At 47.6% G+C, this 23080-nt stretch overlaps 2 protein-coding genes and 1 long non-coding RNA gene across 20 annotated transcripts in view; 2 read left to right on the forward strand and 1 right to left on the reverse strand.

The window, feature by feature from the left end:
• DAB2IP (DAB2 interacting protein) overlaps nucleotides 1-4321 on the forward strand; it is a 177205-nt gene extending 172884 nt beyond the window's left edge. For all 13 annotated transcript variants that reach the window (XM_031601910.2, XM_090121080.1, XM_031601907.2 and 10 more), the window contains 3 exons: nucleotides 106-308; nucleotides 1016-1103; nucleotides 3251-4321. In XM_031601910.2, coding sequence (XP_031457770.2) covers nucleotides 106-308; nucleotides 1016-1103; nucleotides 3251-3418 — 459 coding nt within the window. In that variant the 3' untranslated portion in view covers nucleotides 3419-4321. The remainder of the gene's footprint in view (nucleotides 1-105; nucleotides 309-1015; nucleotides 1104-3250) is intronic.
• A 15-nt stretch (nucleotides 4322-4336) lies between these two features.
• The window catches only part of TTLL11 (tubulin tyrosine ligase like 11), a 48935-nt gene continuing 30191 nt past the window's right edge, over nucleotides 4337-23080 (reverse strand). For 2 of the 6 annotated variants that reach the window (XM_090121091.1, XM_090121086.1), the window contains exons 9-10: nucleotides 19861-20205; nucleotides 18138-18353 (exon numbers count right to left, since the gene is read on the reverse strand). In XM_090121091.1, coding sequence (XP_089977217.1) covers nucleotides 19883-20205 — 323 coding nt within the window. In that variant the 3' untranslated portion in view covers nucleotides 18138-18353; nucleotides 19861-19882. Of the gene's footprint in view, nucleotides 4470-18137; nucleotides 18354-19860; nucleotides 20206-23080 lie in introns of those variants that run through there. The other 4 variants (XM_031601916.2, XM_090121088.1, XM_090121090.1 and 1 more) reach the window with 4 other exon arrangements.
• Nucleotides 19203-23076, forward strand: LOC149915468 (uncharacterized). The gene is made up of 3 exons (XR_016458762.1): nucleotides 19203-19386; nucleotides 21045-21122; nucleotides 21598-23076. It is a non-coding gene; the product is annotated as an uncharacterized LOC149915468 (long non-coding RNA).

Here is a 23080-nt window from a genome sequence, read left to right on the forward strand (position 1 = left end):
AGGAGAGGGGCAGTCGGGTTGTGGGGAAACCCTGGCAAGGGCAGAGCCATGCGTGATGACGTGCTTCAAATGTTTTCTCCTCCTGTCTGTCCCCGCGTGCTGTAGTACCAGCAGGACCTGGTGGTGCTGCAGGACAAGTTGCGCATCTCCAACAAGAAGCTGGAGGAGTACGAGACACGCTTCAAATGCCAGGAGGAGACAACGCAGAAACTGATGCTGGAGTACCAGGCCAGGCTGGAGGAGAGCGAGGAGCGGCTGCGGAGACAGCAGGAGGATAAGGAGATCCAGATGAAGGGCATCATCAGCAGGTACAGGGCAGCTGGGGGAGGCAGCAGGGCTGGCATTAGCGCTGACCACGTTGTTCAGTCCCACTAGTTTCACCTTACCTGAGCAGAGCCACATCTCTGCTTTTTTAATCAGCACTCACAAATAAGTCTTCCTTCCCTGGCCTTAATCACTTAAGCTCTTGGGCAGTGTGCTCTGTGGTTGTCTAGACAAAATTAATAGCCAGAAAAATGATGCACTGAACCACTGGTTTGTGTGTAACAGCAGGTGGTGGCAATACCCATGTCCCTTTTCAGTTTGAACACACAGCTGCTTGTTGTGAGAGCATCTCAGTGTGCCTCAGTGTTGCGTTCTCAGCTAAGTGCCCAGATCTCGTCTGGATGCTGGGGGCTGCAGGCCGGGGTCTCTACCATTTCATACCTCCTCCCACATGTTGCAGAGGTGCATATCAGCCTTTTCTTCCTCAGTGTTGATGAAGCATCCAACTAAAGCTGTCCCTGCCCTTTCACTGAGGGCCTTTAGGATACTTTTTGTTCTTCTTATGAAGTGTACTTTTCACAAAGCCAACCCGTACCACAGGGAGACAGGAGCTGCAGGCCTGCAGGGTCCCCTTTCCTCCAGGTGCCCCCAGCTCTCAGATCACTTCCCTAAGCAGTACAAAACACTACAAAGATGATGCACTTTGCATCTTGAAAACATGTTCTTATTTTCTTGTCTCTCTGGCTATCAGGCTGATGTCAGTTGAGGAGGAGCTGAAGAAAGACCACGCAGAAATGCAGGCTGCCGTGGACTCCAAGCAGAAGATCATTGATGCACAGGTGAGTCCCTGACACTGAGGGTTGCAGCACTCTGGAGTGACTCTGCCAACATGCAGCCTCCCTGCTGTGCAGCAGCACTAGATCAAGTGCGGTCAGACCACGTGCATGGGGTGCATCAGCACAAAGCTGCAGTCAGTGACAGGGTGGGTCAGCCCTCAGCAGGACACTGTTCTATTGCCAGGGCATTTGCATTCTGCAGCTTTTTCCAGCCTTGGTGTTTGGCAGGTAACATGGGGATGTGGGGGTGACAGCAGGCCGAGCAGAGAGGAGGTGGCTGGAGCAAAGTCTTGAGAAGGGCACAGCCAACAGAAGGGCAGGGGAATGATAGACAAGAGGAGAGCAAATGCACAGAGCAGGGAAGGAAAGCATGCCTGCAGGGCAGAGGGAGCAGAGGGGAGGAGACAGGGCCTGTAGCTTGGAAGAGCGTGGAATGGCAGTGCCAGGAGACTGACCTTGTGCAAATGGTCAGCACATGGGAGTCAGCACTGCTCCCTGCAGGGATTCCCAGGGCCACGGCCAGTCTGTGCAGGACTGTACGAGGGCTGAGGGAAGCACAGTTAGTGGTACAGATTAGAATGGCAGAGGGGCATCAGATGGTGGTGGAAAACACTGTGCTTGGAACAGAGGATCTGAAAATACAGCCCATCATCTTTTCATTTGTTTAGGCAGCTTCAGGTTATGGCTAGGTGCTAGTGAATTGTAGGCTTTCTCTTAATGACCATATTAATCTCTTGTGAGTCACCACTCATGACTAATTTACTGTATAACTAATTAAAAGGGAGATGAGATGGTGGTAACTTTGCAAAAAGAATCACTGTTTTCCTGTACGGTAATTTGTTCCAAGCCAGTAAATCAGCACATGTTCCCTGCTGTGCTAGGGCAAAGCCTGGCAGGTAAGGGGGAGTGTGGGGCACACAGTTGGGGGCTGCAACCAGCAGCACTTCCTCCAGGCTCCACAGTGTTACCTATGGGGCTCTCACCCAAGCCTGTGTGGTGCACTTTTCTGCTTCTCGTCATCTCACACTGTGTGTGATCCTCAGAGTTGCACAGGCAAAATGCCGTGCCCTTCTGTGTTATTTTCATTCTGCCTGCTCACAGCAGACAGCAGGAAATGTGCAGGCATGGCAGGATCAGGCTGCAGTATGGCAGCTCTTGCTCTTGTCCCCATGATACTGCACTGGACCCCTCAGTGTAATCAGTGAGGATAAGCTATGCCATCATAGCCGTCCTGGGAGGCCACAAGTCATTTAAGGCATTTATTTACACTAACAAAATCAATTAAACACCGACAGGAATAACCATCTTGGGAGAGAACTATGCTTTAGAACAGGAATCTTATCGTCTTCATAACAGCTGCAGTTAAAGCAAACAATACAATTTCTGTATCATTGAAAAATTAGAAAAAGTACTTTATCTCCATTTTGTTCAGGACCAATTAGAACATAGTATGATAAAATTTATTCAGCGCAGATTCTGCTTGTTTAAAAGCCTGATGTGCCAAAGCCTCCATGAGGCTGGGAGCAGGGCAGAAGCTCTAACAGGGATCTCTTGTAGCCAGAGCTGTTCTCTGAATGGGGTCAGGGCTGCAGAACTGCTGCCCAGAGTCCCTGCAGCCATGCAGAACTCTCATGCTCCCCTGCAGATGGTTCTGGAGCTGGTCCTGCAGTGAGGATATTTATTCCTCATAGAAATAATCCTCAAATTCTGTCCTAACCCAGAATTTCAGGGGCTTTCACTCTAGCTTCCCTGAAGGAAACACAGGCTTTGCGCAAACCTGGCACAGCACAGCCCAGCACAGTTCTAATCCAGGCTACAGCCACAGCCATGCAGCCTGACATGGAGCTGCTGGAGGTTGCAGAGCACCATGCACCAGCACCAACCCAGTCCGGCACACAGAGCCTTCTGGCTGGGATGTGGCTGCTACCAGGCCAGCCTGGAGCACACAGCTTGCAGAGATGTCTGCTCACCTGGCAGCAGCAGGGGAAAACACAGGCAAAGCCATTTGTAGACCTGCTGTCAGCAGTGGGCTGCTGAGGGGTGCTGGTCCCAAAGGCCCATGGGTTGCTAGCTCACAACAACCCGTGGTACGGCAGAGACAGTTCTCCATGTGTTTCCATTGACGGTTCCCCCTGTCTGTTTCTTTGCAGGAGAAACGCATTGCTTCACTGGATGCTGCCAACGCACGGTTAATGAGTGCCCTTACTCAGCTGAAAGAGAGGTACAGCATGCAGACACGTAATGGGATCTCCCCCACAAACCCAACTAAATTGCAGATTACAGAGAATGGAGAATTCAGAAACAGCAGTAATTGTTAACCCGCGGAGGGCGCTGCCGCAGGAGGAGGCCTGGCCAGAGAGACCGTGCAGCAGCAGGTGTGAGCCGCGGCTTCAGAGAACGGCTGCTCTCTCCCCAGAGAACCCAGCTCCTTACTGCGGACGGCGCGCTTGACTGAGCCTTTGTGGGAGATGCTAATGCCAGCACATTGAGGGGACGGAAAGAGCAAGTGTGAGATGAGTGGCATAAGGAAATAAGATATATTTGAGAATTGCTGTCACTGTTGGATTTAAATCAGTGTTTAATGTTTAAACAGAAGTAACCTTTTCCTTCCAAACTGCCCAGAGGATACGCCTCCCCCCTCCCAACAAGGAGTAATGTCCTTGCGCTGCAGGAGGCAAAATGCAGGGAGCTGGGCAGAGCCTGCAGTGGGCAGCACCCTCAGTACAGGCAGCGTATGCTGGACAAGGGCTGGCAGGAGCCTGGCCTGCTCCTCCTGTGACTCCCCCTGGAGCACAGCCCCATCCCCAGAGCAATCCCTGAGCCTTTGGCCTTCCTTATGTAGCTTTTGTGCTGCCACTTACTTCTGCAGTGGGTAGCTGTCCAGAGGGCATCTGCACAGCACATCAGAGTTTAATGAACTCTGCCCATACGGGGGCAGAGCCCAGCAGGATGGTCAGGGCTCGCTCAGTGCAATGTGGGGGCCATGTGGGTGCTGCTGGGGCTGTGGGGCCCTGGGCAGCGCCTATGAGAAGGAGGGGCCTCAGGCTCCTGTGTCAGTGGAGGGAGGATCTGGGCCCTGCAGGATTTCTTGGTTCCACTCCCAGCTTCTGCTCTCACAAACACTGGGGACAAGTCTTGTAAAGCAATAGTTCCAGGGCACTGTGTTCCCTACCACACACATAACCACAGAACAAATTAAAGGTTACCTGAGCTTGCTGTCCCCAAGCTGTGAGTGAAGTGCAGGGTTTGGATTTGCTGCTGGTGCTCGCTGTGGAGAGGGGGAGTGCCAGGCTGAACGTGGCCAACTTCATGCTTGACAAAGAGTTCATTATGGGGATGTCATGCTCTGTGCAGAGATTTTTACTGTTTCTGGGGAGGAAAAAAAAGGCAAAGAAACAAGAACAGCCATGAAGAACCATGAAGATCGGTAATTGTATTTCTTTTCTTTCACAGTATGCATTAGAAAAAAAAAGAGCCCATATTCTGGAATACTGTCCTCTTTAAATTGGGAATGAGCACTGCATGGAAATTAACCGGCTTGAAGAATGTAAAACATGGTCATAAGGGAGTAACCAACAGGAACAGCAGCCACCACCGAGAGCCCCTTTGTCAGGAGCACTGTGCAGGCATAAGCCAGGATTAGACTTTCCTAACTGCCGAGACGCGCAGCCCCGGCACACACAGACATGTTGCTCAGCGGAGGGGTCACCTCCTTAACGGGGGATTGTGCCGCTGACCTGCCGCCACGGTGTTTGTTGGTTTGTGGTTGTTCAGTTAGAGCTTCACGACTCCCAGTCTCAGAGCAGGTCACTCGGACCAAGAGCCAGAGAGATTTCTCTGAGACACGGATGACAGTGTACAGTGTACAGGACATCTGCCTATTCCTCCCACTAAAGTTTAACACACTGCTGACCGCCTGTCCTAGCTCCTCCTGCCACGTGTAAATGTACAGTCAAAGGTACTAGGACGTTCACTGAGCTCTGCACAGCTTAGGTACCACCTGCAGCCTCGCCGGGCTGCCTGAGCAGGACGCGATGTGCCATAAGCTCTGCACTGCCATGCTGCCCCACAGCTGTAAGGCTCACTAACAGCATCTTTCCTCATGCAATTGCTTTCAAAATTTAATATGATTTTTTATTTTTTTTTTAATTTTTGTAAATGTTTTTCTGTTGCCTGGAAGCCCTGGGCCAAGCCTGGTGTGGCTGCAGCTGCTGCAGCTCCGGTCCTTGGAGGAGCGAACGCATTGCTCTGCACTGAGGTCTCCGCAGCCCACCAACGCCTGCAGAATGGTGCAAGTACACAGAGACCCCAAAAGGAGCTCCTCAGAGAAAAGTAATCACTAAAAGTGTTTATGCCAAGTACAGCATGTGGAGAATAGCACAGATGTCTTTGAAGAACCTGACACAGCTGACAAGGTTACAACTGGAGAAAGACCCAGGCAGGTTAGGAATACACAGGGTACCATGAACAGTTTGGTTCATACAAGTAACTTCTGCTGTTGTTCTTTATATACATGATAAGAACCCTGCTAAAAAAGACTTTTAAACTGCTCTTGCCCTGAGATGGAATTTTAGAGCCAATTGTTTCTGAGCTCCAAAATACTGGTGTTGGGAGAGATGAAAGTTGTTCAACATAAAGGAATGGAAGCACTACCAGGGCATGGGGCAGACACCCCCACAGGCAGCGCTTCCATTTGTATGTGGACAAAATCTGGGGGTGCAGTCAGTGCCCTCTTAAGAGCTGGAGGAAAGACCCACCCACACCACAGTTGGTTAGTGCTGAAGCAAAGTGCGCTTGCCTCCCCAGCCAAGGCACTGCTTTTATACTGCCATTCCCCTTTTTGCTTTTTTTCCCCAAGATCTGTCAGAAAATCCTGGGTAACCTCAAACATGCACATCACTGAGCACAATGCCCTGCTGCAACAGCAGGCTGCTCAAGTCCTTCCACAGTGAGTTACTAAAAAATAAAATCTTCCAAGTTCCAGTGCCAATACCTTCTGGAGCTGCTTAGTTTCCTAAGCCAGTATAAAACAGAATTCCAATCAGGATGATATCTCTTTACAGTGGAGCTTCCCCAGCCCCTTGTTCCTGTGTCTCCTTACGCTGCAAGTATCAACAACTGGACCTAAGTACAACCTTCCCATGTCAAGGTTTGGGGAATAGATTTTAAGATCCAGGCTCAGCTCAGTTCTGTTACTTCTGTTTGTGTTTCTGTTATTTATAAACTGTACATTTATATATGTGTGTGTGTGTGAGAGAGTGGCAGTGCCAGGTACCCAGCTGCAGCCCCAGCCCTGGTGCCTGGCGTAGCAATAGCAGAGGCAATTAATTACAGGAGGTGCTCACAGCACCGCGGTAAAGCAACCACTATGCGTAATGTTTTGTGATCTGCTCCATTTTCTTTTTCATTCTTGCGCTTTCTAAAATAAGAGGCTGTTCTAGTGCAAACTTGTCAAAGTGTAAACAAGACTAAAACACTCAGATTTTTATCTTAATACAAGTCTTAATATTTTTTGTAAATGTTTTCAGTGTTTACTGTAACGTATCTATCTCACTAACGGTTGTATATAGTAATTTACTTCTGGTGCTGCTTATTTGGTCAAGATTTGGCTGTATCTCACTGCTGTTCAGCAGAGGTGGACTCCATCTGGCAAATCTGGATCCAGCCCCAGGTTATGATTTCAGCCTCCTCCCCATGGGGTACCTGAGGGAAGGGGGAGCAGCCAGGGATCCAGGTTTGAGGCTGGCCCACCTCAAGGATTCTGTTTTAAGAGTTATGATTTGGGGTTTTGTTAATCTGTAGCAAACAATTCTGGAAAAAAAAGAAAAAATGAGCAAAATTTTGTGTAAAGGGGGATGAAATGGACTGAATGATACTCTGGGGTCTCTGCAGACTCTGAGTACCATCCTTCTGGACAGGGATTATGGCTTCAGTGCAGTGCCAACTAACCGGAGGGACTCAGGTCCTTCCCTACGCCAGTCAATACTACAGCACAGTCACCAGCCCCTTTTGCACCAGATTAAGCAAATCCTGCTGCCATCCAAAGAGTCCTGTGTCACTCTGCATTGTCATTTGAGTCTGGTTGGTTTTGTTTTCTGCTTGTAAAGCACTGATTGCACTGTGAGAACATGCTGAGTCCGCCGGCCTGGCAGCCAGCCCGCAGGTCGCTGCAGGGCACAGGACATGGGTTCTGCTGTGAATATTCCTAAAGGAAGAAGGGACACAAGTGGACCTGAGTGAGATATCACAGTCTGCTGAGAGAGCAGCCCCCAAATTGCATCCAATGCTGAGAATGCTCATGGGCTTCTCCTGTTACTTAAATCCATACCAACGTGCAACACAAGACACACTAAAGTCTGATCCAGGACTCGCAGCACCCTGCCCAGCGTAGAGAGTGTGGGCTTGTAGCCACCACCATTCCCCAGCCCCAGAGGATACAATGCTCATCTGTGTGGCCCTGTGCTGCTCAGAACCATCTGAGCCATGGGCCAGCCCTGCAGGGGTAACTGGCACCTTTTCCCTCGAGGAATATCAGAGGGAGGGCATGGAGGAGTGGGAGATGACAGAAGCATGGGCTTTCCAAACCAAATCCAGTCTTGAGAGCATTATACAACATCCAAAAACAATCATGCTTTGAAAAAGGGTGTCGTGTTCAAGCACTGACTTCACAGGTTACCTGAGCTGTGACATTGCTGTAAATTCCACGTGGTTCTGCATCAGCTGCCAGCACCCCGAAGTGCAGTCTCCATGTTCACATATTCCTTTATCATACATCACTGTGTCTTAAGATATACCTCTCTCTGTATATCTGCTTAAGCTGATACTTGTTCCTGATAAGCAGTCGCTATGTTTTATATCCTCTTATAAAGAAAAAAAATCTTTTTGTAAGTATGTTTAAAAACAAAAACAAAAAAAATGCAAAGTGGAAGTGTTTGCTGAATCTCCTTCAGCTCCTTTTAAACTATGTAATAATGTACAGAGAAAGTTGTTGGTGTTCAAAGAAATGATGTGGCTGTGCAATTTATGTACATTTGCAATTAGAAATATTAAAGATTTATTTAGATATTTTATTAAGTGCTCCAGCACCTCTGCTCAGTCCTTTCCAGGCTACAGTGCCCTTGCCAACTCCGTGCAGCCACATCTCACCCACATCCTCTGCTCACAGCACATTCCAACCCTTTGGATAGGCACAAACCCCGTGGGCTGTGCAGAGCTGCTGATGGCAGTATGTCAGTGCTCAGGCATCAGAACAGCCCTGCAATCCCAGGAAAACCTCTCTCCAGCCCCTGACAGCCCTCCTACCCAGCAAAGTCACCATGCCCCTGGGCACATCCCTGCTTGTACAGCGACCCTGGGTGCGTGGTGAGCAGCTGCTAGTGTTGTTCCTGCAGCAAACACCATGACCTGACCCAAAAGCACTGGCACACTTCCCCTGTGCAGTAACAGCAGGGCTGGGGCTGCCTCACTGCCCACTGCTGTGCTCCCAGCCCTGCACACCTCGCTTCTCAAAGGCCCTTCCTGGCTTTCTCATAAAAATAGCAGAAAATGTAGAGAAGTCATTAAAACCCCAGGTAGCATCAGCACCTCTGCATCATTAACATCACCATAATTAGCTCCTCCGAGAGAGGGGAAATGACAGGCTGGTGGCATCAAAACGAGTAGAGACGCAGAGAATACCTGTGGCTCTTCCCATGCGCAGCACCTCTGACCCATCTGGGTACTGGCTATGGGCTCCCAGTGGCACTGCCTCCCTCTGTCCTGCTCCACCAACGCCAGCAAAACCACAAGGCTGAAATCCTCCCTGTGAACTCACCTTCCCCTCAGCTCCATCCTGACTCCATCACAGCATTTGCTACCATCACTTGCACTCAACCACAGCTGCCCTGGGGACGAGCCCAGCAGCCAGCCCCTGTGCTGGCCACAGGCTGCACAGAAGGGAGCACTGCCACTGCAAGGGTGTGGAACAAAAGTCCTGTCCTCCCTGTGCAGCAGAAACTGTTCGTGCTGCCATCCCAACACAAACTGCAGGAGCTCCCAGGCATCTCACAGCATACCTGACACCTATGTACCCAAGTCTGAACACCTGGGCACAGGAAGTATGATCTGGGGGAAGTTTGAGCCTTTTACACATGGAGTTTAACCTTGTTGGCTTTGAAGGTCAAGAAAGGAGAAAGAAAATCTCTCAGAAAGAAAAAGCAGCCCAGGAAACCCAAGGCATCAGAGTGCTTCGAGGAGGGATTAGTCAGTAACACCTTGATTTGAATAAAACCTCTTCAGCATTCTGTTACGGCTTCATCAGAGCAGAGCTCAATTCTCAGCTGAAAATACCCAGGCAGCTCCGTGCGCCGACAGCTTTCAGCACTGGAGCCTCCCAGCATCTGGCTGCAACCACTCCCAGCAGGTTTGAGCGCAGCGCCGCTTGTCAGAAGGGCAAGGCTGGGAGAAGTGAGGCTCAGAATTGCAAATCAGCAACCAGAACAAGGAGCTGGGAGGCTGGGGACTGCCAACGTGTTTGCTTGAGCTTTTTAATCTGGAGAGTCATTTTAGCCCAAGACTCATCAGCATTAATAATGTTCTTGTAATTGCACCCCTGCACATCCGTATCAAGTTCCGTTCTGTCAGAATCAATAGGCTGCACACTGCTCGTGGTGCCACAGTGCCTCCACCCCAGTGCAGGAGCAGCACAGCCTTAGCTCTAGGCAGCCTTGCCCCACTCCACCACCCTGGCAAAGCTGCCCTCCTCCCCAGCACTGTGCACCCAGAAGCTCACTGTCCAAAGAACAGTAAAACTCCACAAAAGCTACGCATGGTTGCCACTGGCCTTGTTTTCATGAGGGACGTGCAGCTGGAGCACCATTTCCCCATGGCCTCTAGCAAAAGAAGCCAAACACCACATTTGCCTCCCCCTTCTTCTGCAAGCAGCCATCCCACAGGTGTTAGACAAAGCCCCAGAGCAAACGCTCATTGGAGATGCAATTTGGAGCAGCCAATACACAAATCTCCAAAGCCTCAGCCCTAGAGATAGGGAGCAGAGCTGCTCCCTGCCAGAGAAGTCAATAAAAACAGGCGAGCAGAAAGGAAAGGGCTGGAAGAACAAGAGTCATTAGTGGAAGCTTGTTTGTGCTAATTAGATAATTATCTGGAAACTATTGATGTTGCTATTTCAGCTCCTCTTGCTGTTTACAACTTTATTTTATCCATGTCTACCAGGGAAGCACTTCCTGCTGCCAGCCCTCCCTCACTCAGAGCCCTCCAGCATCACCCCAGTTCCATAGCAGGACAGGGAAGAGCACTAAGGCTCCCAACTGGAAGCCAGCTCCAGCACCCCAACACTACCCTGAAACACCAATTAAAAACAACATTAGCAGAGAAGGAGATTAAAGCCACTAGCAGTGTGGGTGCAGCAGGAGGTCAGGAGAGCAGGCTGCACACTGCTGTCATTTAACGTACCGTGTCACCTCTGCCTGGCTCCATTAGCAGCAGAGCTGCTCACAGCCTCAGGTTTGACTCACGCTGCCTTCACTCAGAGGAAAATGTTTTCCAGTTTGTCAATACGTGCCCTGCACTATTATTGATCTTAGAGAGATGCTGTACGAGGTTATTCGGTTATTAAAAAAGAGGTGAGAGGGAGAGAGAGAGATTTGGACACCTGTAGGATCTGTGCAGTTTCCTACCCGGCAGCAAGCACGGTGCCACGTCACATAAATAATATTGATGTAGGACCTTAACATTATCAGATTTTCTCATTGCTGGTGTGAGCTATAACTGAATAACCCTGACCATTTGATTTTTCACATCTTTGAGAAGTAAACCTGAACAACACAGATCCCAAGCTGATTGCTTTTGATTTATTACAGTCAATTTTTTTCTACCTGGAACCCATACTCCTCCTCCATCTCTCTGAGCTAAGGGAGAACAGTGAGACTTGGACTGAAGAGGACAAACACAAGGCCAGAAACTCAGTCTACAAACGATAAGCTGGGGAGTTGGGCTTGGAGTATGTGAAGGGCATTCCAACTTTCACCTGCAATGGCAGCTGCAAGGAAAACTACTGCTCAGGTCTGCATCATTACAATTGGCTTCTGATTTTGTCTTTCACAGCATTTTTGTGCCAGTTCTACACTATACTTGTAGGAAAAGAAAAAAGAAAAAAAAAGGAAATTAGCACTCACACAAGTGAATTTCTTTCTGTCATTGGACTGCAAAAATACTCCTCCCAGAGAGCCACTTCAGGCACAGGGGATGCACTGCCTCAATGGCAGGGGACAGCCATGGCAGTCCAGCTCTCTTCCCAGAAAATCCCTGGAGACACAGGGAACCATGTGGCCCCATCCTCCCAGGATCACCCCACTTCCTCCTGTGAGCATGCAGTGCACCCAACACTCACTCATACCTCCCAGAACCCTCACTATGTGCAGCCACGTGAAGCTGCTCCCATGATCAATGCTTGCTTCCCTGAGGCTGGTGGCTGTGCAATAATTGCTGTAAGTGCCAGAGGTGTCAGGGAAGATACCACCAGAGACAAGTCAGACACAGACCATTCCTGACTTCTGGGATCAGTCAATGGTTAATGGTGAGACTGGTTAATCTCACATACTTGGTAGAGAGTGCATTTATACCCATCAATCCAAAAGAACTTGTACTCTGTTGCTTTAATAAACTGCACTGTTTGATAACCTAGCCATAAGAGCTCTGTATCCGAGCGTGGCTCAAACTCTGCTAATAAAGAGAGGCTGTGTGAACCCATTGGGATGTCACCAAACAAATGGGGCAGTGATGCTGAATGCCACCAGGCAGACTATGCATCACTGTGAATCTAAGCTCAACCACTAACTCCTCTGATAGCTGAGAACAAGATGGAATGCACACAAGGGGTTATTTTCTGCCAAATCACATTGCCCTTTAACACACCGGTACAATAGGAATGCACAGAAAGGTCAGTGTGGCTCTGCTACACTCGCGAGGTGTGAAGCAAGCCCATACTTAGCTCCTCCTGACCTCTCCTGCAGAGCTCACCTGCATCCCTGGGCTGAGCTCTGGTTAAAACACCAATACACAGCCCCTGCTGCACTATTAAACAGAAACATACTCAAATAACTCACCTCAAACTTAGAAGATGCCATTAGCTATTAACAAACACTCCAGGCCCATAGGTGAAGGTAATTCAATATGATGTGCTTGAGCATGCAAGGTAATAGGTTTCAGCTGAACACCATGTGATGCAATCTCTTCTAGAGGAGGTTAAATGAGGCTGAGACAGGGACCAGATGGATTTATTTGGGTAGCAGGTTTTTTTTTCATTTGTTTTTGTGTGCATCTGTCTCTGTGCTTACGGTGAAGTGAAAGTAAGGAAAGCAGCAATAAAAGCATGAGCTCTGCTACACACAATTGGGGAGGGCTAGCACAGGGCTCAGGTCTTTATCCTGCTGAAACAAATCAAGCAAGCAGGGCTATCCTGCCTTTCTGCACTCTCATGATCTGCTACTGCTGGAAGCCTCTGCTGTTAAGTGAGCTGATTCAGAAGAGAACTGTGATTTCTCCTCCCTGAACTATGCATTAAAAAAAAAAAAAAAAAAAAAAAAAAAAAAAAAAAAAAGGAATAAGCACCTCTCCTACACACAAAGAAAGCTGAAAGCAGTAACTCTAGCAGCAGTTAGACACAAAGAGAGGCAGCAGTGATCTCACTCACATTTTTAGAACAGGTTTCTCATTACTGAACACACCTGAGCGCTTGCAACAGAACCTGGATGCGCTTGCAAGTAGAGGCATTAGCAGCCACACCAGCTGGAACCTCTGCAAGTAGGCATCAGCTACAAAACCAGCCATTACCTGAGAGCAGTGAGACTCAGCTGGGGCTCTGAGAGGTTTGCACTTGCTCGAATGTGCAGCAAGAAGCACAGCGGCCCAGCAAGAGCAGCAGCCTCAGTATCTGGCCCTGATCGAGCTGCTGCACTTGGCCTGTCAGAGCCACTTCTGTTAACCACTGTGCAGAATGCTATCGAGGATTTTATAGTAATTAAATCAGGAAGTGAATAACCCACATAACCAGACAGCAAAGCACAACGAGGCATCAGGCTAAGCAGCTTGGCCAGTGCTAGTCAATGCCTCAACACTTTCATTAGAAATGGGTGCAAATCATTACCTGGAGCACTTCACAGCCAGCAATCCCAGTCAACACGAAGGAAAGCCCCAGACCCCCAGGCCCAAGGCAGGACCACCAATACAACAAGAGGATAAAGCTGACAGCCAGCAGCAGGGCTGCAAGAACAGAGCATCTCTGGCCTGGCCCTTCCCAAGGCAGCTGACCCATCTGGCACGAGCTGCAGGGCAGTACGAGAGGGATGGGCACAAGGCTTGCTTCTGGCAGCAGCTGGCAAGAAAGGCCGCAAGGAGCCCACTGCAGGGATGGCAGCACAGGGCTGCAAACATGCATGGCCTCAATCAGAGACAGCAGTTATTCCCAAATCCATTTTTAAATGGAAACAGTACTCAATAAAAATCATAGCTTTAATTGCTGACTGTGCCACCAATAAATTTTTACAGCCACCTTGTAAGGAAGGATATCACAGACTAAGGCAACCATGCACAGACCTGTTTGTCACAGAAATTGGAAGTCACAAAAACTGTTTGGACAGCAGCAGGTGCCTGGCAGACTCAGCCACACATCAGAAAGGCTGCAGATAACGGCAGGGCAGCTGGCTCTCAGCGCTGCTCTCCTGCCACAGATCCCCGTTACACAGCCTGCCCCAAAGGACAGCTGGAACAAAGCTCTGCCAGAGGAGACAGAAGGAGCTGCACAGTCCCACGTCTCTCCTTGCCAGTGCCAGCAGGGAGCTGGGGAAGCTCAGAGCTCTTAGTGAGCCCTGACACAGCTCCCCAGAACTAGTAACATCAGGGAGAACCACAGAGTCCAACAGTCTAATTTCTGAACACCAAAAATAAGCACAATAGAGAGACAGAAAAGGAGAGTTTGGTTCTCCCCTCCTTCATAATGACAGTAATGGAGGAGAAGCAGGAAGACAAAAGGCAAAAGCAAAGGAAAAAACTATGAAGTTAAAAGCTGTGACAACAAGAGCTTCCAGAAAAATAAACAAAGTGAAGTACTTTGATTAAAACAGAGGGCAACGGGTGAGCAGAGGGCAGGAAAAACAATTACTTTTCTAAAGATCTACTGAAGATCCACTAAAGATCACTCACCCTGCCAAGGAGCAGCAACCCTGGTGGCCCCTGCGCCTCCTGCACTCACTGCTGCGGGCTGCAAAAGGAAACCGGATTCTTCTCCTTTTATCTGCAGGATTCCCTCGGTCCAGGGCTTGTTAGCAGAGCATTTCCTAACAGCGCTTACGGATCACTACTGAATTTGTACCCGTTTCGCAGTAACCTGAGCAATATCACCAGAGCCAGGTGCCAGCACTGCCAGGCTCTCAGCCAACCCTCGGCGCCGGCAGGCCAACCCCACAGCTCGGCCTCGCAGCACTGCAGTAAAAACGCAGCCCGTGCTTCGCGAAGCTTCCATCAACTCAGCACGTGGCAGAGCTCAGAGGCGGAAAAAAGCCCGGCGCACAGCAGCGCTGTGTGCTCAGCCTGGAAGAAGTCACTGCTGGAAAGCAGCAACTACTGCCACGAGTGACCTCCTCCGTTCTGCTCTCGTAGCTCTCCAGCACGTAACACTCACGCTACTCAGTAGTACTAACATGCGCTTTATTCAGCAGCCACGATCCCAACGTGGTCCTCGAGGCACACCCGCCCCAGCCCCCCTCCGCCCGCAGAGCCGATGCTCGCACCCCGCCGCACGGAGCTGCCCGCGTTTCTCCCCCGCTCTCACCTCGGGCTGCCCGCGCTGCTCTGCGGCTCTCCGAGCTGCGGGAACCGGGATCTCGGAGCCCCGCGCCGCTTGGGCCGCGTCCCGCAGGACGTCCCGACGCTGCCGGGGCGCGGAGCAGCTGCGCGCTCACAGCCGCTTCCTGCTGCAACCCCGGCCGGGATGAACGCCCGGCCCGGGCAGCTGAGCTGAGCTCCTCGGCCCGCCCTGCGCAGCCGTGCGGGAGAGCGCCGCGAGGGAGCGCGTGCCGGCATCGCGCCGAGCGGCCCGACGGGGCTCGTTTGTTGTGTTTCGTGCTGTGCTTTAAACGACTGAGAGCGGCAACAGACGGCAGAGCAGAGCGGCGGTCCCGGGCCGGCACCGAGCCCCACCCGGGCGGGAGTGGAGCCGCAGCCAACGCCGCTCCTTGCGGGACATCGCGCCGCCCGCGGGCCTCGGCCTTCACAGGCACCGCACCGCGCGGGAAGGGCTGCGAGCGGCGCGAGGCGGCGCTGCGCGGGAAGCCGTTGGGAGGCGCGCGGCCCCGCCCAGCAGCTGGGCCCGCCAGGAGTTACTTTCTGCAATCTGCATCAGGAAGAGAACATCGGAACAGAAGTTACCCGCGGCCCGTCCTGCAGTCACCCAGAGAAGAGCTGTTTCCACACAGCACGTAGCTGCGGACGGGCTGTGGAGCAGCACGGGGCAGCCGTGGCCGTGCCCCACACGGCGGTCCCAACCCCCTGTCAGGGTGCCACGATTTTAAGAGTTCCATTTGTCCAACATTTATCACCTATAAAACTCAAAGAAAGGAAGCCCACGCTCTGGAAACTGCCATTTCCGTGACAGACTGAAGGCAGAGGGCAGGCACTAACCTAATAAAGCTGCAGAGATCGATCTTACAAAGCAGATGGAAAGGCTTGGACTGATGCATGGCAGTGCCCCGAAGAGATGAAGCAGGGGAGATTCACCTTCAGAATGAAGACACTTGTCTTCCAGAAAACAGCGCAGAGCAACACAGGAAGATAAACTAATAGAATCAGGCAAATAAACCCATCACTTTATTAGGCAAGCTGAAAAGCAAAACTGTGGAATTAGGAAGAAACTCGTAAACCATGATGGAAAAGAAGACAAATTAGAGGGAACTAGGCAATACTGAGAAGCAGATTGTCACTGTCCATCAGACAAAAATCAGAGTAAGGTCGGACAGGGCTGGCGAGGAACAAAGAGCTGTCACCGTGACTGACTGCAGTGCAGGTGGGGAGGCTCCTGTTACATGCACAAAAAAGCCGGCAGGGAATGAGAAGTCACTTGGTTGGCAACAGTAAGGAGGTGATGTCATAAAGCTCCTTCCCTCTTTAAAGCTTAAGGGCTGTGAGCACAAGCAAGCACAGAGCTGGTCAGGGCGCAGCTCCACATTGCTATGGAAGACATGTTGCAAGAAAACTAGAGCTCCTGTCACAGCAGGCTGGAGCAGCAGCCGAGATCCAAATCAGGCAGGATCCAGTCAGCAGCTGCTCCTCTGGCAGCTTCAGCATCACACAGCTCACCCAGCTGGGAGCAATGTCCTTGCCACACCACACCACCTGCAGAGGCCCCAGCCCCTTCCAACTCAGAGCATGAGACTGTGCACCTACCCTGTTTCCAATGAACTAGGCAAAGCTCTGATCAGAGAAGTATGAGATCCCTCCTCATCACAAAGGTTTCCATGCTGCATCCTCCATCTCCTGGAGGGGGGCTCTGATCACCTGATGATGGGCTTAACACAAAAAAACATGGGGAGAGCACCTGCAGAGAAGGGGGAGGAGAGCTGTAGCTGAGAAGACAAACTCTGAAGCAGGTGGACTGGGGTCTCACACCTGAGCAAGCATTAAGTGTCTAATTAGCTCAATACCTCCATTTCAAAACCGGTTTTGAAAGAAAGTTGCTAGGAGTGCATGGCAAGTAAAGCAATCTGGGCAGGGAGGGCAATTCAGTTTCAAGTGTCAAATCAAGTTAGAGGCAGAAGACAAATTTCAGCCAATTCAGAGGACAAGAGCTCTGTGCAGAGTAACAACTCACATAACCTGAAGTCAAACAAGGAGTCGCCCAATATAGGCACATTCAGGCTAGAGACAAGCCTGCAGGGGATGACTAGACTGAAGTTCTGTACACATTTGCCTCAAATCTGCTTTAGATTTTCAGGTGTTTTACTTGGATTTATGCTCAGTGAGGAATACCAGACCCAATCTGTCTGATAACAAGAAAGATTTCACTGCTATGTAATGTTTATATATGTTCATAAATGGAATACTGAATGCCATGTTATTCTCTGAAAAGATTATACTAAAAATGCCATTAAAAAATGCTTGCCTACCTTTTGTACATTGTTTTTCTACTAGAAAGCTACCTCAGGATTAACAGATTAACAGTGCATTAGCATTCGTATTCCAAATTCAGTATTTCTGGTCACTTTCTTGTGTTTGCACAGACCACTAACTTAAGGGCTACGTGAAATTGCTTTGGATGCTAAATAATATTGCAAGGAAATTGCATTAGATGGGAGGGAAGAGAAATGTGACGTTGTTGTGATGTCTCTGAAGTACACTCCTATTTACTGCACTTTCCCCCCTCCTCCCAGGAATAATATGGCATTCAATTTTTCAATTAGATAAATATATGAACACTGAGTTACTAGAGGCAGATAATTAAATATTTTACCTACTCCACAAGTGGCCCTTCATATTTTAAATAGGAAATAGAGTATACTGCATCAGCCTGTGTATGCACAGGTTATGAAAATCTGTATGAGATCCAGAGAATATAAAGATCTCCAGTGCTCTTTATATGCAACAGCTAATTTAATCCACTGATATCAGGGTAACTTCTGTAGTAGCCAGAAAGAGAGTATTTTAGGGCATAGACTGCACTACTTGAAAGCTCCAAAGAAAAGTATTCACATCTGTACTATTTCAAATCCTAGTCTTCTATAACTCTGTCTTTACAGGACATCAATCACAAGATGAGGGAAACTGTAAGCTATTTTCTAGTAACACACTGCCAATCGCAAGACAAATGTCAGATGTCACAAAATGAGAAGTAACCATTTTTCAACTTGGGAATGTCTTCAAATATATTACAATGAGACTGTGAAAAAAAATGACCCTTTCAGCTTCGTTTGTTCTGACAGCTGCCAGACCTCAGAGTTTGGCATTTTATCTTCATACTGCAATAATCCTTATGAAACTTAAACAAGGCAGAGGGCAGTGGCATTATGTACAAAAAATTACAAACACTGAACAAAACCAAGTGTCTACTACTGCTCTTACTTGTGTTACAGAAAAAGAAGGAAAAGAGAAGCAGCTACTCCCACATTTGTTATTGTGATACATGCTAGGTATTAGATTCCTGCAAGCCAAGCTTGACTTCTGCGTTGCATTGCCATGCTCCTGATTGCCACTTGGGAAAACAGCATGCTGTTTAAAACAAAACAACAGGAAAGTAAATCCTAAACATTTCCTAGAGTAAAAAGTCACTCAATATTGTGTGTGCATTTAGTCCTTGACATTAAGTGTGAGGACTTTCTCCACACTGACAACACGATTCCTGTATGGCAGGCAACAATTCTTGTACGTCAGCCACTGGAAGATGCAGACATCAAGATCAGGTCATTTTCTAAGCCAAACCTAACTGCCCAAACATTGTGCCTTCTTAATATTTTGTCATTTTTGACAGTATGACAAACGCTAGAACATGAGTAGATTATTAACATTAAATAATAAAGGAGGAAAATCAAATTATACATGATCATAATAAAATATGAGACCAGAAAAAAATTGACTGAACAGCACCGATGTACCAAGTTATCTGTGTCCTTTTCAGCCAGTCTGTCTCTGCTTAGCCCCCTCCCCAGGAGTGTGATTATGCAACCCACAGTTCATTGCTTGAAAAATAAGATTACTCTGTAGAACTCCTCCAAAAGAGCTCCAGTGGAGTCCAGCATTCTCGACAAAATATCCTGTTGAATAATATAGGTCTAAGTTGTAGAGAGTTGTAGATAGAAGAAAAATGAAGATTATGTGCAAAGTCCAAAAAAATACATCTACTCTAGATGTTACCTAGGTCCAAATAAGATAACAAACACCAAAGTAGCATGAAAATAAGCAAACCTAGAATACGGTTAGTTTAGCCTGAAGTGACCGGACTGGCCTGGATGACTTCTGGACCTGGATGACTTCTTACGCCCTTATGCAGTAAGGCTCTTTGCAGCACTAGTGCTTACTACTTGAAGAAAAAACAACACTTAAGTCAACAAATGTTACTTAATGAAGCTTGGTTGTTTGTTTTTTTTCCTGTAAATCACTGTGATCTTATTGTTTCTGCAGAAGCAAATGGATAAACATCTCTCATTTTTCTTTAAAAAGTTAACAGTACTTCTTATGGCAAGGACACGTACAAAGAAGTAGAAGCAGAAATATGATTTCAGTGGTTTAAGATTGACTTATAAAGGTAAGTGCATAGCTATAGGCAACGAGCAAATCTGTACCAATACCAACAAGCACAGTCCAAGCAACTGAAATAATGGTGTCAAAGCCTGAAGTCTGATAATCCCAGGTTTTTGTTTTCAAAAACACACAACTCGAATTTGCGACTGCAGCTCCTTAATTGGTATCCATGATACATTTAGTGCATTCAAGGCATGTAATTTCTTCAACATGAGTGTGCCTCTCAGGCAGTGCACCCAATTCCCATGATGTTGGTTATCTTCCCACTATGTTTTTGTTCCTTGTCTTCACATTCAAAATAAAAGCATTTTTCATGTGAGATGCACTGTAGGCTCAGTGGAGAGGTTAAAAAAAATAGTAGCCATTGTGAGGAAGGATCAGTATTTGAGAATGGGACCTTGCAGCTGGCTTTTTGAAGAGCATAAGTAGAAAAAAAGGAATTCAAGAGTCTTTTCCACATCCTGCAGCTTATACATACCTGAGATTAATTCTCAGTTCTCTCAGTCTCTCCCTGCTCCTGGTGAAACAGCACCAGGATAGCGATGACTTCTACAATCGGCAAATTTACCAGCTGCGGCCGTGCGGTTTAGGAGGGGTGCATGCAGAGCTGGTGTAACCTCAAGTCCATCTGTCGGACAGGTAACCACTGCACCTCGGCGCTCCACAACCCCTCGGCCACAGAGCAGGCGCTTCTCATCCAGGGCAGCCAGGTGATACTCACAGAAGTCAATCAATGATGCCACCTGCTCATGAAGAGGGAGTGACTTGTATTTTTTCTGAGCCAAACAGAAGAAAGCTTCAACAAAGGCTTGCAAACACATTCCTGCAAGGAAAGTGACTTTAAAGGAGATTCATGGCACATAAACATAAAAATATCTCATTTCTGTGCTACCAGCACCAAGTGTGTATGGGCCAGGTATGAACATAAAGTTGTGCTAGTTAACATATTTAAAACAGCAGCCATATACAGTGTGGAAAAAACGTAGAGGAAAAAAACAAAAACCAAAGACCAAAACACAAGGTTCTGTCTGCATGTTACACACCTGGCCCATTCAGTGTCCCAGTACAGCATATGCCCCGGCTGTGTGGCAGACAGCAATTTCACTGAGGCTATTTCTGCTTTTGCAAACACCAGCCTGACCAGCGCCCTGGCAGCCTGAGCCAAACTGGTACTGCAAAGACTGCTTTCAAGGTGCTGTGCAATTAAACTGATGCACAACCAACTGTAGTTTCTGTTGCCTCAAATATTAAGTTGAAGGCAAATCAGACACACACTAACATACTGAGCTTCGAGGAGAACATTTTGTTGGTCTCCTTTCTCTCTGTATATCTCCTAGATGTCTTGGCTCGTGTCAATCAAGACTCAAGCATTCTACAATACAAGTTTATTTCAACTGAATGAAAAACAAACAACTGAATCGTAAGAAGGGAAAGTGGTGCAGTGCCAGAAAATTCTGCTGCTATAATAAGCTCTCTGCCCCTTCACAAACAAGAGTACCCTGCAGAAGCCATACACTGCAGTACAAAACTCTTCATGTGTTCTTTGATCACATCAACCTAATAACAAATTACCACAGCCAATGGAAAGAAGGGCTGCATATTAACTCTAATTATTATATTTAAAACCTTAAAATAATGCCTAATTTAATTTTTCATTTGCAGAATCATTATAGCTGCCCTGTGTTGTAATTGGCTCTCCCAGCTTGAGCATGCACTTTAAGAAGATCAGTTTAGGATGAGGTTTGTTTTTTTGCGTGTATTTTTTTCTAACAACATTGGTTTATCGATGCTGCAGGAAGAACACCTTTTCTAAATATCACAATTACATTCTGAAGTATAATTTCTCTCAACTAAGACTGCAGCTGGGCTCGCTTACGATCTTGGCTGTAAAACAGCTTCCAAGAGAACTGTTGGGTTATCGGAAAGCAGCAGCTGCCAGCTCAGTGAATTATTTTATCAGTCACGGTGAGCTGCAGGCAGAGAAAGCACCTTTAGCAACATCCACACTGCCTGCTCCGTAAGTGACACTCACGTGAAGCACTGAATGAACAAAGTTGGAAGCCGCTGTTTTACAGCAACAGATCTCTATGGGCTACAGCTGGAAGCAGGCCAAATGCAAAGACAATAGAAGAGTGGGGGGTTGCTAAGGAAATGATACCAGCTAACCACATAAACCACACTGAAATCCTAAATGCAAATACTCAATTTCCCATAGGTGTCATATCTGTAGAAAAAAACTGACTAGACACCACTGACACACCTGGAAACTTCTCCACATCTGTGAAACTGAGATTCTTGATGCTTCAGCAGAAGAGACCTACAGATCTATTATTTGCAAGGGATACCTGAAGTCAGCCTCAACTGGGAGAGTTTGTTTTTTTTTTTTTAATTAAAATGTCAAAATAGCAGAAAAGATGAAAGATTCTATACACTGATGTCCAAAGTCAGCCTGGGCATCAGTTCAGCTGGGCAGCACAGGAGGCTTTTAGAAGATGTGAGTAAATTAGACCCCTGAAGTAATGCTCTGCTGCCCTGGTGCTGTCTACCACATTAATACCTGTGAGTATTATTTCAGAAATATATATGAAGCAAGTATGCTTACTCTAACAACTTAAGTCCATAAAATAATCAGCAAAAGAAACCCTTTAGTGATGTTTTGTAACCACCTATTCTCTTGAGCAAATAATTTGCTTTAGTAACCTCAGGTAAACATGCAATGCAATTTTGATTTAAGCAGCAGAAAATGGGGCATCCTGGTATTATCTCCAGCATCCAGTACTTTAAAGTCCCCTAATGCTGCATCAATAGCGTGCTGCCATTTAGGACTAAATTATACATTTACAAAAATTAGGTTTGAAGAGGTTTTCATTGCAAGAAATCCTTTCTAAACGTCAGGGAGATACTTTCTGATGTATTTCCTCCGCTGATCTGCACACAGTCAGCTCTGGGCCCAAGGGTTAGCAGTGTGGACCCAGCGCTATTATAACCACTTCCCACCATAGGGAAACTAATTACATCTAAGAACGCCTGTCCTTTAGTGTGAGCAGCAGATAGGAGCCAAACTCACAAAAGAAACCACTGACATTTCAATTAGTTTGTTTTCCTTTGAAAGGAATTTATGAGAAATCTGTCTTACAAGCCCCAGAAGGGAATGTAGATGAATTCTCCTCTGGATACAGGTAAACTCAACAGAGTTTGTAACGTCAGATCTGTACAGAAGAGATTTGGATGGTCTGAGAGGCTTGGGCTTTTTTTTTTTTTTTTTTGGATGTGAAACCAATCTTCATGTCTATGTATAAAGATAAAAAACCATAATCAATGTAATCATATTTAAAGGAAACCAAGAAGATTGATGGGATGTTCACTCCACATGCTTATTAAATAGTGAGATATTTTCTATAATAAGAGAATATTTTAAGTGTAACTATCTAACAGGAATGTATTTATATTCATTTTCCCAACCACTCAGCCGCTCACCCAAGAAGATATGCGATGGTAACAGGGGAAATCACCAGGGGAGTGAGAGTAAGATCAGAGGTTAATAAACATTTTCCTTTTGGCTTAAGAATTCTAAAGAATTCTTACTGCTGTTCAGCAAAAAGCTTCCCAGAGCTGCTTTTCTTGTCTAACATTTTCAAGAAATACATATATAAATGCAATTTCCTAATAGAGAGGTAAATAGTTCAAATTCTGATCTC

This window comes from Phasianus colchicus, chromosome 19 (genome assembly GCF_987193195.1).
Source record: "Phasianus colchicus chromosome 19, bPhaCol1.hap1.1, whole genome shotgun sequence".
Classification (NCBI taxonomy): Eukaryota; Metazoa; Chordata; class Aves; order Galliformes; family Phasianidae; genus Phasianus; species Phasianus colchicus.